The following is a 16,495-nucleotide window of genomic DNA, read 5'->3' as shown; positions in this document are numbered from 1 at the left end:
AGAGTAGTGTGCTATTCTGAACAGACACAGATCATGTGATGTAAGCCAGTCGATGATGATGATGACGTCCGTCTCTCTCAGTGGTTTCTCCTGTGGTTCTGCTGTCTGTACTCATTAGCCGGAGGTTTGATCTCTCTCGGTTGCCTCAGATTTCTGATGTTCTCTGAGTTTGGCTGTAGTTTTAAGGCGGGGTGGGCCGCGTCTACGGTGGCCCGTCGCGGGCAAATCTCATGGGCGTCGGAAGGCCGCGGGTCCGAGGGGAACAGGCCCCCCGTGGGTCCACCAGACCCGCAGACCGCGGGCCATTTAGCATGGACCGACCCGAGGAGATGGAGTGCTCATGGGGGTCCTCATTCATCTGTTTCAGGCCTCCTGCTCTTTTTAGCCTCCCTGCTTCCCTCTGCACTTCTTCTTTCACTCGCCCAACATCCATCTCACTGCTTCTTTTCTGTCTCATTCTTCTTCTGTTTTTCCCCCAGAAAGTTTTATTGCTCAGATGTTGCTCTCAAGTGTTAAGAAGTTCATTAGGAGAATTAAAACCGACTCAAATGTCATCCAGTATTGAAATGAGCTCAGATTGTTTGATGAGAAATGACTGCGATTGTATTGAGCAAATCTGAGATCTCTAGAGGAGACACGTACAGTAAGAGTCTTTTTCTGAGGCATCAGTCTTTTAATGTCCATTTCATATCATTGCTGTCCAGCAGAAACATTCGTTTAGATTACTTAATCACTGTTTAATCACTTTTTATTTGCATAGCATTCTGGGAGACACATTTAACATTATTTTCTGTACATAATGATTAAAAATGAATGATGAGAAATGGTTAAATTCATTTTGAGACTGTTGACCAGCAATTGTTTTCAGTGGGAGCGCTGTGTATCTAAAAACGCCAGCAGTGCGATGAGTAGTGTTAATTTCATCAGCTATCTTAGTACTATGTCAAATGTACTTTTTAGTTTTTATCATATTTAGTCAAACTTGTTTTGTTTTTGTTTAGGCAAGCTTTAAACTTTTCACCATGCTGCATAATGGTTAAACCAGTAATGATTATTTTACTCAAAATTATAATATTATTATTGCATTTTCACCTATAAGCACAAATCAAGAGAATGTCATTTAATACACATGGTTTATTTGACCATCTAGTTTTATGATTTATTATAGTCTATCATATAAATTGACACACTCTCTGTCTACATTATGAAAACTGGTAAAACAAGAAACTCACAAATTAAAACAGTGAAATTCCTAATGCCACAAACAATATAGTCGAGATTCATGTTTGGATTTATTACAGTTCATCGCCGAAGGTTTGATGGCAGATTTAGTCACACAAACTGCACAAGTGACTGACTCACTTTTTCGATTGAGCAGAATCTCTCAAATGGAGATCACTAAACTCCAGCTTACATGTTTGTTTGTGTTTTCAGATCATCAGCACTTCTTCGGTCATGGTTGCAGATTGCAAAGATTAAGTAAAACACCGGGCAGAAAATGTATCATTTTAACAGAAAAGCTCTGATTGGGGGATTTAAACTGTTGACATCTGGCAACCACAAGAGTTTAAGCTTGTAGCAGAGGTTTGTAGAGCTGTCTGTTATGTTTTTTCCGACAAAAATAAAGAGAGATTTTGGTAAAGTCTTATTTCGCCAACAATAATGCATGTTGATATAGTCACAGTTAGTGTTTAATTGTCGTCTTGACATCGTCTCGTCTTAGTCACAGGAAAAAAGGTTTTTCTTTAACGAAATTAACATAAGTGACGAGGCGATGAGTGTCTATTTCACGCTGAGTGCTTGATATTTTTTTCTCGTAAGGCACGGAATATCCGCGGAAGTGTTACTAGTATCTTGTTTCACGGATAGTTTGTTTGTTTGTAAAAATGTTGATACAATGTAAAGTATTTCTTTTGTTCTATTATTATGCCTGTTGTTGTCATCTGTTGACGTTGTACAAGCAGAATGTGGCGGTTGGTCAGTGTGGTATTAGTCCCGCCCCTCCTCCACTGTGATTGGACAGCTGGGTACAAAGTGACAGTGATGAGCGCTGCGTTTGAACATTCTTCAAGTTGAGGCGACCAGTAAAAAAACACTTGTGCTTCAGCGTGAAATAGACGCCTCGTTACGCTCCTGGCGTTTTAAAAAACGTGACGCTCCCATTGAAAACAATTGGAAAAATACACTATCCCTTTGGTGGACACACAACCTTTTACACAGCCTTCCAATCACAGTGGAGGAGGGGCGGGGCAAACACCACACCGACCAGTCGCCTCGGCAACGACGGAACAAAATCATTTAAAACAAGAGCCAGAGCAAATACTTTGTTACATTGTATCAACATTTTTACATTCAGAAACAAACTATCCGCAAAATCAGATACTAGTAACACTTGTGCAGATATTCCGTATCAAGTGAAAAAGAATAAAGCAATCTTTTTCTCTTCTGTTTAATCTCTTTTTAATCTCACTCTGGTAACATTTGAGATATTACAGAGATCTCAGCGGCGCTTCTGTATTTCTCTCTCTCACTTTCTGTCCCGTATTTTTGTTTGTTGCACTTTTCCAATTACGTTAATGTCTTCTCCGTTTCTCGCAATCATCATTTGGTGGCCATGCAAGCATGCGCCTGCTGTTATTAACGCGGCCCGGTAATCCTTCACGGGCGTCTTCAGGTGTGTGTCATTTATCTTTGTTAATATTTCCTCTGGATGCCAGCTGGGTACCCGTGCCAGCCGGCTCCGAAACTGGGCATGAGACTCGGCATGCGGAACGCGCCGGGCCGGGCACCACGGGAGCGCTGGGCTTTTTTCTCCGCCCGTAGTTGCCGGGCAACGGCGCGCTTGGGAGAAACCGTCCGTCCCGTAGAAAATGAGACACTTTTGTTTTAGCGTCCCCCCCTTGCAAAAAAAGCCTCCTTAACTGTGAGAGGGGGCGACTTATTTAAGACAAGGACTCTTTTGTTTTAGCCTGTGAAAGGCGGCAGACCCCGCTCTCCTCCGCGGGGAAGCCTGCGACCAGGGGCCGCCACGTAATTGGCCTATTTAGGTTGTTTTGCATGTGAATGCGGCTCTAGTCAAGCATCGCTAAGTCTGTTGTGAGAGCTGCCGTCATTTGAATTCAGCTCAGCGCAAACATTCTCCCTACTTTATCACGTCCTCTAATGAGCCCCGGCCCGGGACGTTCCCCCCTGAGTGTCCCCAAAAAGTTGAGGAGGAAGTTTACGTTACGTCTCGCACCCGGGGCTCGCGCTCTTTCCCCGATCAGACTTCCGAACACGCTCCCGACAGGGACAAATGTCCACCCGTTCAGCTAGCGAGCGCTCGTTAACTCGGCTTGATTAGCAGAACAGTGTTAACTGAGAACAGTGTAATGATGGGAAGAGTTTGTGCTGGGTAAGTTAGATCGCTTCGGAGCTTCGCTGTGACACACACACACACACACACTTGCTGTCTGAACTTCTTGAGGCTTTAATTATGAAGGTCAAATTGTCTTTTAAACGTCAGAAGTTTTATAATTCTAATTAAAGGCCTTTTTAAGTTTTTTGTGCAACATTGTATCACTTTTTTAGCACCAAACTGACATTTCAAGCATCTGTTTGTATATTTTTGTCTTTTTTTGATGAAATTGTGGCTTTCATTACGAAGGGTCAATTTGTCTTTTAAACATCACAACTTTTATAATCCTAATTAAAGATATTTTTTTACTCTTTAAAAACATTGTGTGCTTTAACACAACACTGTATCACATTTTCAGCACAAAATCGACATTTGAAGCATCTGTTTGTATATTTTTGACATTTTTTGATAACATTGTGGCTTTAATCTTGAAGATCAAAATGTTTTTGAACTTTTAGAATCCTAATTAAAGCCTTTTTAAAAACTTTTTAAAAAAATGTTGTGTTTTCATACAACATATCATTATTTTTTTGCACAAAATTGACATTTCAAGCATCTGTTTATATATTTTTGTTGTATTTTTCAGTATTTTTAATGAAATTGTGCCTTTATGAAGGTCAAATTGTCTTTTAAACGTCAAAACTTTAATAATCCTAATTAAAGGCCTTTTTAATTTTTTTAAACATTGTGTGCTTTAATACAACATTGTATCACATTCTTAGCACAAAATTGACATTTCAAACATCTGTTTTTATATTTCTGTCTTTTTTCTGATGAAATTGTGACTATGAAGATCAAGATGTTTTTTAAAAATTTCTGAACTTTTATAATGCTAATTAAACGCTTTAAAAAAAACAAAAATATTTGCTTTAATAGAACATTGCATCATTTTTTAGCACAAAATTAACATTTCAAGCATGAGTTTGTATATTTTTGTCTTTTTTTGTTAAAATTGTGGCTTTAATTATGAAGGTCAAAGTGTCTTTTAAAAATCACAACTTTTATAATACTAATTAAAGGCTTTTTTGACTTTTTAAAACATTGTGTGATTTAATACGACATTGCATCACTTTTTCAACACAAAATTAGCATTTCATCAAGCATCTGTTGTTTTTTGATGAAATTGTGGCTTTAATTATAAAGGTAAAATGTCTTTTGAGAGTCACAACTTTTTACCTTCTTTTTAAAAAAAGAAATGTGTGCTTTAATACAATATTTTATCACTTTTTCAGCACAAAATGTACATTTTAAGCATCCATCACTTTTTGATGAAATTGTGGCTTTATGTTTTTTTGATGAAATCATTGGTTCATCGCAGAAGATGTTTCACAGATGAAACTGTGTCCAAATAATCGACACAATTTATTCTTTCTTTTTTTTTTCTGTGGTTCAAAATGCATTTTTTGCAGATTTTTGTTATTGTACGGCTTCAGAATGTCACTATATTGTGTGTTTTTCTTAGACAAACATAAAAGACATCTTTTGCTGTGATGTCAATGCTGCCGCTGTGTTTAACTTCAGGAATGTGTGTTGTCTTTGTTAATTCAGTCGTGTGTGTGTGTTTTAGCGTGATTGAGTGTTTGTAACGTCTCTGTCTTGTGTTTTTGTCCAGTCGAGTCTCATGGGAGGTGAAGTGGGGATGGTCAGTCCGGAGACGGTGTCGCCCACCAAACTGGGCTCTCAGTATTACCAGCATTACGCAGGAAACCCGCGGCGGCGAGCCATGCACAGCGACTCCATGGGTGAGTCCTTCATCATCACCATCATCACCATCAAACATCGCTTTATTGTTAAAGCCCTTGCGTTTGTTTTGCAGTGTCAGGATCTTCAAGAACACTGATTTTTCATTTGTTATTTTTTAATCTCCTCTGTCAAAAGGGGCTCGTAGTGATTATTGATTTTCATTTTTGTGCATTAAAAGACTTTTATTTGTGTTTTCCACAAAAAAATGAAACCTCGGGCCTTGAGGTGCCAACCTTGTGTGTCAACCTTCAGGGCGCGTTTATTTCTGTCAGAAACACACACACCGACTGTCTGTCACACGCTGTTTTCAGGCTTTTGTTTTGTGAATCATTTACACTTGTGCATTTGGCAGATGTTGCATTCAGAGTATACTTTTGATTAGTTCATGCATTCCCTGGGAATTGAACCCGTGACCTTGGCGTTGCTAGCGCCGTGATCTACCGTTTGAGCTACGGGAATACTGCATTTCTTCAAAGCTCAGTCATTCACATTAACGATTGATTTTCTTTGCTTTTCTAGAGGTCCAAACGAAGAAGGTTCGGAAAGTTCCTCCTGGATTGCCCTCATCAGTAAGTCCAGAGTTTTTAACATGAAACCTGCCATGAAATCTCAGCAGTGAATCATTGATATGATCTATTAATTAGATTCGTCATGCTATTTTATTAAAATAATAATCTATTTTAACTCTTATTGTTGTGGTTTAAAGCATCAGAATATTTAAGTTGGCAAATTCACACACTGTAAAAAATGCTGCGTTAAAAACAACCCAAAGTTGGGTTGAAAATGGACAGCGATTGGGTTGTTTTGACCCAGCGCTTGGGTTAAATGTTTGACAAACCTGCTGTGGTTTTACTCAAATATTGTTAAAAAATGACTATATGTTTGACTTAAAATGAACCCAAAATAGGTTAGAAATTAAAAATCAGACACATAATTACTAGAGGCAACAATAATAATCAAAAGGTGAACATTTATTAATAAGCAATCTAATAAATGTTTCATTTTTATTAATTAAACATTACTAAATGTTCATTTTCAACATATTTTGGATTCATTTTAAGCAAGAAATACAGTATTTTTTAAACAATAGTTGAGTTAAATAAAACTCCCCAGCAGTTTGGTCAAACATTTAACCCAAGCGCTGGGTCAAAACAACCCAATCGCTGTCCATTTTCAACCCAACTTGGGTTATTTTTAACCCAGCATTTTTTAGAGTGCATATTTTTACTAATCCACACCTGATCTCAACATGGAAACACTGATATGTTTGTTGTCTAATCTGTTAATTACTGTTTCTATAACACTTTACAATAAGCTTCCTTTAGTTCATTAACAGTACGGTATTTATTCATCTTTATTAATAGAAATTAAAACACTGTTCATTAAATGATGCAACTTTTGATTGATTTTAATAATGCAACTAAGATTGATCAATTATTTTTCAGTGTGTTTATCTAATGAAACCTGACTCTAAAGTGTTTCCTGTAGAAGTCCTCTGGGTCAGAGGATGTTCAGGCTCTCGTGTGTGTGTTGTGTGTGGCGTGAGGCCGGTGCGGCGGACGGCTCGTTTAATGCGCCGCTAATGACGGTGGAATGTATGTGGCGGAGCTGACGCCCCGCGGGACGCCCTGACTGTATTGTGCTGCGGGTCTTTAAGAGGCGAGACAGGAAAAGAGATGGAATAATGGAGTCCTGATGGGACGCTTTTAAAGCGGCTTGTGTTGTGAAGGTGATCGCGAACACGTGTACGAGTTATCTGACGCGTCTGATCGCAGGTGTTTCTGCAGGAGAGGGGCTCTGACACTGGAAATACTTCACCCTCATGTGACTCATTAATGCCACACACACACACATGCATGTGCTGCAACAGAGCTGCTGTTTGAGTTGGTCTGGATGTGAATATCATTAGACGTGTGTGTGTGTGTGTGTGTGTGTGTGTGAGAGTGAGAGAGAGAATGTGTGAGTGAATGTGTGTGTGTGTGTGAGAGAGAGTGAATGAAAGTGTTTGAGTGTGTGTGTGTGTGTGTGTTTGAGAGAATTTGTTGAGTTTTAGAGATCAATTAATTGTATTTATCAATATCGTTGTTGTTATTGTAAATAATAAATTGTAATTTTACAAACTATTACAAATTTAAAATTTGTTAATATGAAAAAAATACTATACTTATTATCATTATTGATATTATACACAATTAATTATTATTATTATGTTGTTGTTGCTGTACATAATAAATTATAATTTTACAAAATTTTACATTTAAAATGTGTAAATATAATAATACCGTACTATATTATTATTAGCGTAATTATTCAAAATTAATTGTTGATATTGTTTTGTTGTTGTTATTGTTAATAACTTGTAATTTTACAAACTGTTAGATATTTAAATTTGTAAATATAATAAATAATACTATAATATGCTTAATATTATCATAATTATTGTTATTATTGTTTACAATTAATTGTTGTTGTTGTTGTAAATAATAATAGAAAATATAATAAAATACTACCATGCTTAACTATTATATTAACATTATTATTATCAACAATTAATTTTTATTAACTTTAAATAATAAATAATTATGATATGATATGAGCTTTATACTGATTTTGTTAACAAACATTTAAGATATTTTTTAACATTTTCCAGCAGTCAGTAAAATTACTTTTTACTATTTTAAGTAGCAAAAATTATTCATTTAAAACATAAATTAATTTAGAAATCTGTTCCCTTTAAAAAAAAAAAAAAAATGTAGAAAATTGTTTCTTTTTTCTAAAAAAAAATGTTTCTGTATATAGAGAAGTGATTTGTCACAAATACTAACATTTAATATTTATACTTTAAGTTTAGTAAATTATATTTGTGTTATATTATATGCACAGCAGAGAGGAAGCAGTTCTGTGGTGTGTGTCACACATTATAATTGAGAGATTTCTGAATTCATGAGTTCTGTGTCAATGTCAGTGCTCATGTAGAGCTGGATTTAGAGGGTCTGTGGTTCCCCATGTGGTTCATTCTGTGTGTCTTTGTCTCTGTTTGTTCAGCAAGAGACAGAAGAATTAGATAATAATGTGATGAAGGAGAAACCAGAACAACACAAAATGACCTCATGTATAATACTCAACCTTGTGCTTTTTGATGTTTTTCTGCATGTTTGTCGCTGTAGTTCATCTGCTCAGATGCAAGTGTTTTTACATCAGATCCAGAACGTTCTCGTGTTTCTGCTCGTCTGCGCTCATCAGATTGTTTAAAGTATACAGCTTTAATTAAATTAAGTTTGGTCTAGCAGAATGCTCAGCTGGGACGTGATCTCTGCCGCACGGCTTCATTCCCTGAGCTTTTCCTCCCCCTTCAGGCAGCGAGCGGCACTGCGGTGTGTGTGTGTGTGTGTGTGTGTGTGTGTTTTAGGGCCCATATGCTTCAGGTTTCATTGTAAATTCCCGTCATGTTGAATATGCTAAATATTAGGTCTCATTTGACAAAATTCACTGTGAATGCAATGCAGAAGTTTGTTGTGTGGTTATTATATCAAAGCATTGGCATCTCTCACATCTCTTTGTCATGTGACCGTGTTGATTTGTGCTGGACGGAGCGGTTCACATGTGCATGTCGAGTGTCATGCAGGAATATTCAAGTGTTTGTGGAGATGTTGTTGTTTCGTCTGTGTTTTAATACGGTGCTCTTGTGGTTTGATATGACATCCACAGACAATAGAAACGCCTCAACGTCATTCAGATGCTGCGAGTTTCTCTTCAAGCATGTTCATCATGACATTAGCAAACTAATTTTGTTATCAAATTACAACTCCAGTGATGAATATAATCAACATTTCAGCTTTTATATTTGTTTGTAAGAAGCAAGAATCTTCATTTATAGAATATTTCTGCTAATCTACAAATTGAGTCCTAATTTATTTTTCATAAATGAAAGAGTGAATATCATAATAAAACACTCACATGTCATGTTTTACATCAAAGTTGGAAGAGAAATAAGAAAATGATGCCGGTTTTGTTGTGAATTTATGTTCATAGCAATTAAATGTTTATTCTGCACTACAGTGGTTTGTTTAATGAATTTAAATAACCATAAATTAATAATGCTAAATATTTTAGCATTCAAATCACATTTGAATATGTTGTTTTAGTGCATTTTAATAACGAGAATTTGGGGTGAAAATATACTAGATTGTAGAGTGTTTAAAATATTTTCTTTTTAGCTAAGTATTTTTTGGCCTGGACACATTTCTGACAGGTTTTGTGAGATTCACCATAAAAATCGTCATAAAAACTGTCAGATTTTATGTGATTTTTGCCGTTCACGTCCAAAAATGTAGATCCCCCGTAGTGTCGCTGGACACACACACACAAAAACACAACATCAGCCTCTAAAACACGAACGAAACCCGCGTTTCTGTTTCTGATGCTCTTGATGAAGGCAGTGATGAGAACCGGAGGGGAGGGGGTTCAGGTGGGTCTCCATGGCGACGGGTTGAGTGACAGGTAGCGGACGGAGCAGCGTGCAGACGGAGGTAAGACTTTGGCCGCGGCCCAAAACTCAGCGAAAGAAAGAAACAGCCTCCCGCACCAGCTGTCGACAGCGTTTTTGTTGGAACCCGAGTGTGAGAACCTGAGAGTGTGTGTGTGTGTGTGAACCCTTGCAGAACCTCGTCTCATTTTGGACTACGTCTTAATGAACATGTGCTTGATTTCCTGTGCGAGATTGGTGGAATATTAGTGAACAAGCGAGTGTCGTTGGGTAGTTTCCTGCAGCTATGCTCCACTGACACAGATGAAGTCTATTTCATGATCATAAAGAATTTAAAAAGGGGAAATTACTAATTTCAGCGTTGATCTCGCAAGTTTAATTAGTGTTTGAGACTCATAAAGGAATAATTCAGACAAAAATGAACATTCTGTCATCATTTACTCACTGACTGTCTCTCTTCTGCTCAACACAAAAGCAGACGTCGAGCAGAATGTGAACGCTGCTCTTTTACAGACGCTGAGAGGCGTTAAAAGTAGCTTGATTTTAGTCCATATGACTCGTGCGCTTTATTCCAAGTCTGTTCCTCGGACAGAATTATTATATGACTTCAGAAGAATTGGAATGTAGTGAAATATAATGCATGAAAGTGCATATGAAAAGACAAAAAAGCATCATAACAGTCATCTGTTTGTGACTTCAGCACACTAGTAATATAGTTTATGAGTCAAATGGGCGACTGTTATGATGCTTTTTTGGAGCTCAAATGCATCCACATCCATATTCAGTATATGGAAAATAATGTTATATTTCACTGTATTGCAAGTCTTGTGAAGTCATGTGATCATTTTCTCAGAGGAACAGACTTGTAATATAGTTTATGAGTCAACTGGACGACTGTTATGATGCTTTTTTGGAGCTCAAATGCATCCACATCCATATTCAGTATATGGAAAATAATGTTATATTTCACTATATTGCAAGTCTTGTGAAGTCATGTGATCATTTTCTCAGAGGAACAGACTTGTAATATAGTTTATGAGTCAACTGGACGACTGTTATGATGCTTTTGTGTTGCTTTTTTGTCATTTTTGAGTGCTCACATGCACTTTCACTATATGGAAAATATATTTTATTTCACTATATTGCAGCTCTTATGGAGTCATGTGATCATTTTCTCAGAGGAACAGACTTAAGATGACTTGTAATATTGTGCACGAGTCAAATGAATGACTGTTATGATGCTTTTATGAATTTTTGCAGCTCAAAACCCTCCATTCACATCCACTTATACTATATAGAAAATATATTTCACTATATTGCATGTTTTATGAAGTCAATTTTCAGAGGAACAGACTTGTAATATAGTGCATGAGTCAAATGGGCAACTGTTATGATGCTTTTATGATGCTTTTTTGGAGCTCAAATACATCCATATTCAGTATATGGAAAATAATGTTATATTTCACTATATTGCAAGTCTTGTGAAGTCATGTGATCATTTTCTCAGAGGAACAGACTTGTAATGTAGTGCATGAGTCAACTGGACGACTGTTATGATGCTTTTGTGTTGCTTTTTTTGTCATTTTTGAAGCTCAAATACCCTCATTCACATGCACTTTCACTATATGGAAAATATATTTTATTTCAATATATTGCAGCTCTTATGGAGTCATGTGATCATTTTCTCAGAGGAACAGACTTCAGATGATTTGTAATATTGTGCATGAGTCAAATGGACGACTGTTATGTTTTCTTGTTGTTGTTGTTGTTTTTTTTGTGTAATTTTTGCAGCTCAAACACCGCCTCCATTCATCCATATTCTTTATATGAAAAATTTTATATTTCACTATATTGCAGCTTACATGGGGTCATATGATAATTTTCTCAGAGAAACAGACTTAAGATGACTTATAGTGCACGAGTCAAATGAATGACTGTTATGATGCTTTTATGAATTTTTGCAGCTCAAAACCCTCCATTCACATCCACTTATACTATATAGAAAATATATTTCACTATATTGCAAGTCTTATGAAATCATTTTTTCAGAGGAACAGACTTGTAATATAGTTTATGAGTCAAATGGGCAACTGTTATGATGCTTTTTTGGAGCTCAAATGCATCCATATTCAGTATATGGAAAATATGTTATATTTGTCATGTGATATTTTTTTCCAGAGGAACAGACTCTAAATGACTTATAGTGCATGAGTTAAATGAACAACTGTTATGATGCTTTTTTTACCATTTTTGGAGCTCAAATGCCCCCATTCACATGCACTTCACTATATGGAAAATATATATATTTCACTATATTGCAGCTCTTATGGAGTCATGTGATCATTTTCTCAGAGGAACAGACTTCAGATGACTTGTAATATTGTGCACGAGTCAAATGGACGACTGTTATGAAGCTTTTTTGCCATTTTTGCAGCTCAAATGCCTCCATTTACATCCGTTTATACTATATAGAAAATATATTTCAGTATATTGCAAGTCTTATGAAGTCATGTGATAATTTTCAGAGAAACAGACTTTATCAGACTTGTAATACAGTGCACGAGTCAAATGAATGACTGTTATGATGCTTTTTTTGCATTTTTGAAGGTCAAATGCCTCCATTCACATGCATGTTCATTACATGTAAAATATATTATTTCACTATATTTCAGCTCTTATGGAGTCATATGATAATTTCATCTGAGGAACAGACTTCACCAGACTTGTGATATAATAATGCATGAGTCAATTGGACGACTGTTATGTTGTTGTTGTTGTTGTTGTTGTTTGTCATTTTTTTGAGCTTAAATGCCTCCATTCACATCCATATTCTTTATATGAAATATGTTATATTTCAATATATTGCAAGTCTTATGAAGTCACGTGATAATTTTCTCTGAGGAACAGTCTTCAGATAACTTGTAATATAGTGCACGAGTCAAATAAATGACTGTTATGATGCTTTTTGCCATTTTTGAAGCTCAAATCCCTCAGTTCACATGCATTTTCACTATATGTAAAATATATTTCACTATAGGCCTATTGCAAGTCTTATGACATCATATGATAATTTTCCCAGAGGAACAGACTTGTGCACGAGTCAAATGAATGACTATATCTATATAGAACTATATAGAAACTATATTTCACTATATTACAAGTCTTATGATAATTTTCTCAGCGGAATTGACTTATAGTGTACGAGTCAAATGAAACCTTTTATGATGCTTTATGTTGTTTTTGGAGCTCGAAAGCCTCCATTGACATGCATTTTCACTGTATGTATCACTACAGTTCTGCTCAACATCTTCTTTTGTGCTCCTCAGAAGAGTCATATAGTTTTGAAAGGACATTGATGGTGAATAAATGCTGATCATTTTCCTCTGGATTATCGTTTTAAGAGTGTATATGTTTGCTGTTGTGTGTTCTGGAGCCGCTGCGTTTGCTGTGCATCAGGGAAATAGATCAGTGGTTGTGTAAATGTGTAAATAAACAGTCGCATTCTCACCCCGATTCACCTGTCAGACCGTCCAGGAAAGAGACGCAGAGAGAATGTAGCTGTAAATGATCTCATGGTGTGTTTTGGGCTCTTTTTTTTTTAAGCGAGTGAAAAGAAATAACAGAAACAGCTGCGAGTGTCTGGCTGCGGCCCAGCGGCGCTGCTGCGACGTTTCAGGAAAATCTTCCAGTCCGACTCCGTATGAAATAAGCGGTCAGATTTCATTCAGTCCTGCCAAAAACCCATGCGGACGCGAACATATCAGAGCCACGTCCCCGTATGCCGTGGTTTGGTGAGGGAGAAGGCCAGCGATGTGTTTCTGAAAGGCTTGTGTGTCGTCTATAAATAGAGGTTTGTTTTTTGAGGTGCGGTGATTTTAACGGCAGTCACGGGCAGCTGGATTTCCTCTCTGGAGATCTTCAGCTGAGGATCTTCTCCAGTGTAACACATCAACACACCTGCTGACAGAGACACACTCACTTTCTGAAACTCTGCTCAGATTTGCAAGATTATCACATGACATGTTTGTATTTGCAAAGGTCAGAGATCTCAGTATGAACTCATGAACATTATATGTTGTCCACATTCATTTTATACAGTTATCGTGTGTGTGTGTTTTTATTCCTCATCAGAAGTGTGAGCAGTGTTTGAGTTCATATGGACAGTTGTTGAGACTTCAGAAAGTGTGTTGAAGCCCATTTACACCACTTAAAATATCATGCTTTAGTTAAGTCATCATTTTGACAAAAAAGATACTGACTCATAACTATAAGATGAAAATTGATGATTTTTTCCCATGTAGAAATTATGAATTTAATATTTTTCTCTCATAATTTAAACTTTTTGTAATGATTTTGTATTTTTCATTATGTTATAAAAAATTGGTATGTCATAATGTTGATTTTCAGTGTCATAATTTTGATTTGCATATTAATTATGACATTTTATCTCATGATTTTGACCTATGTCATAATTGTTTTGTTTTTTTTGCCAATTTGGACTTTAAATGTCATAATTAACTTTTAAGATAAAGTCATAATGACTTTATCTCATATTTTCAACTTATGTCTTTGATTTTAACTTATGTCATAATCGTTTTGTTTGTTTGTTTTTGTCAATTTGGATGTGATATATCATAATTTATCCCATAGTTATGACTTTTTCTCATAATATTTGGACTTGATATATCATATATATCTTGATATATCATAATTATCACATAATTATGACTTTATCTCATATTTGGACTCGATATATCATATATATCTTGATGTATCAGTTATCACATAATTATGACTTTATCTCATAATATCGACTTACAGTATATCATGATTTTGACTATATGTCATAATTGTTTTTTGTCAATCTGGAATTTGTCATAATTATGTGTTTATCTCATAATTTCAACTTTTTATGTAATGATTTTTGATTTTGATATATCATAATTATCACTGTTTATTTCATAATTATGACTATCTCATAATATTAATTTATGTCAAGATTTTGACTTATATGTCATAATTATGACTTTTATCTCATAATTTTGACTTTTGTTTTGATTTCGACTTGTCATAATTGTTTTTTTGTCAGTTTGGACTTGATATTTCATAATTATGACTTTATCTCATATTATCGACTTGTATCATGATTTTGACTTTAATGTCATATTTTTTGTCAGTTTTGACTTATATATCATAATTATAACTTTTATCTCATAATTTTGACTTTTGTCTTGATTTCCTCTTATGTCGTAATTGTTTTTTGTCAATTTGGACTTAATATATCATAATTATCACTGTTTATCCCATAATCATGACTTTTATCTCATAATTTAAGACTTTTGTCTTGATTTTGACTTATGTCGTAATTGTTTTTTTGTCAATTTGCACTTAATATATCATAATTATCACTGTTTATTTCATAATTATGACTATCTCATAATATCAATTTATGTCAAGATTTTGACATATATCATAATCATGACTTTTATCTCATAATTTAAGACTTTTGTCTTGATTTCGACTTATGTCGTAATTGTTTTTTTGTCAGTTTGGACTTGATATTTCATAATTATGACTTTATCTCATATTATCGACTTGTATCATGAATTTGACTTTAATGTCATATTTTTTGTCAATTTGGACTTTATATGTCATCATTATCTCATAATTTTACCCTTTTATGCCATGATTTGGACTTTTTATGTCATAATTATTGTTATTTGTTTGTCATAATTTGGACTTTTTATGTCATAATTGTTGTTGTTTGTCATAATTTTTGTGTCATAATTCTGACTGACTGAAGCAGGATTTATGTTGCTCATGCGGTGGAAATGGGCTTCCGCACAGACTCAGTGTCCATTTGTTCCTCGTTTATGAGAAACACTCGAGACTTTCAGAAGAGAGACAGACACAAAGAGAAACCTCTGAGCAATCAGACTTTCCTCTGTCTGTCTTTAGATGGCCATCAAATACTTTCCACATTCTCTTCCTCACTTTTTCCTCTTCCTCATCCCTCCGTCCTCTCCTCCAGAGCAGCATCTGTTTCTCTCTTCACCTCCGCGGCGGCCATTTCATGTTGATGTCTTGATCGTTCGGCCCTGTTTGTTCGCGCTGTTTACAGAGAACTTTTGTTTGGAGCCGTCGGCTCAGATAAATCTCTCTCTCTCGGAGTGCAGACGTTCCCAACATTCCTGTCAGGAAATATTTGGCAGAAAGAATCAAACTCCACAGCCGTGAGAGCTGATGTTTGTGGATCACAGATATGACTGTTTCTGATCAAATTCATAGGATTTTGATCGTATTGTATGTTTGTCTTCTGATTTATTTTAAAAGAAATACAAATCACGTCTTGCCTTTAGTTAAAAAGATAGATATATAAAACATAACCTTCAAATCATAAAAAAACAAACAGAGATTCCGATTCTCATTTCTGATTGGATGATCCACGTTATATGTCGATAAACACACTTCTGTGATTCACATGCCAATGGAATATAATGAAGTATAAACCTGTGTGTGTGTGTGTGTGTGTGTGTGTGTGTGATGAGGTCCAGGAGAGAATTATATGAACCAGGTCCAGTGGACTGTGTGTTTTCCATTGAGCAATGCACAGAGGAAATGAAGTCAGTTTCCTGTGTGTGTGTGTGTGTGTGTGTGTGTGTGTGTGTGTGTGTGTGTGATCAGCTCCAGCTTCAGAACCGATGTGGAATGTTCTCCGCACATCTCTGCCAAATCACTGTCCGTTTCAGCACATTATTTCTATGTGGAACAGAATTAGAGTTGATATCGCTCATAGAAATGCCATAATTGATTTTAAGGTGATGATGTGCTTGTTAATTGGCTGAAAACACAGTTTTTAAAACATCAGT

General features: G+C 35.8%; 1 protein-coding gene across 7 annotated transcripts in view; it reads left to right on the top strand.

Moving 5' to 3' along the window:
* The window catches only part of LOC125252597 (transcription factor 4-like), a 179,629-nt gene that overhangs the window by 101,952 nt on the left and 61,182 nt on the right, over nucleotides 1-16,495 (top strand). For all 7 annotated transcript variants that reach the window (XM_048166028.1, XM_048166027.1, XM_048166032.1 and 4 more), the window contains 2 exons: nucleotides 5,010-5,139; nucleotides 5,660-5,709. In XM_048166028.1, coding sequence (XP_048021985.1) covers nucleotides 5,010-5,139; nucleotides 5,660-5,709 — 180 coding nt within the window. The remainder of the gene's footprint in view (nucleotides 1-5,009; nucleotides 5,140-5,659; nucleotides 5,710-16,495) is intronic.

This window comes from Megalobrama amblycephala, linkage group LG18, assembly GCF_018812025.1.
Source record: "Megalobrama amblycephala isolate DHTTF-2021 linkage group LG18, ASM1881202v1, whole genome shotgun sequence".
NCBI lineage: Eukaryota > Metazoa > Chordata > Actinopteri > Cypriniformes > Xenocyprididae > Megalobrama > Megalobrama amblycephala.
Note: the sequence above shows the minus strand (reverse complement) of the source record. Positions and strands in the feature narration are given on the sequence as shown.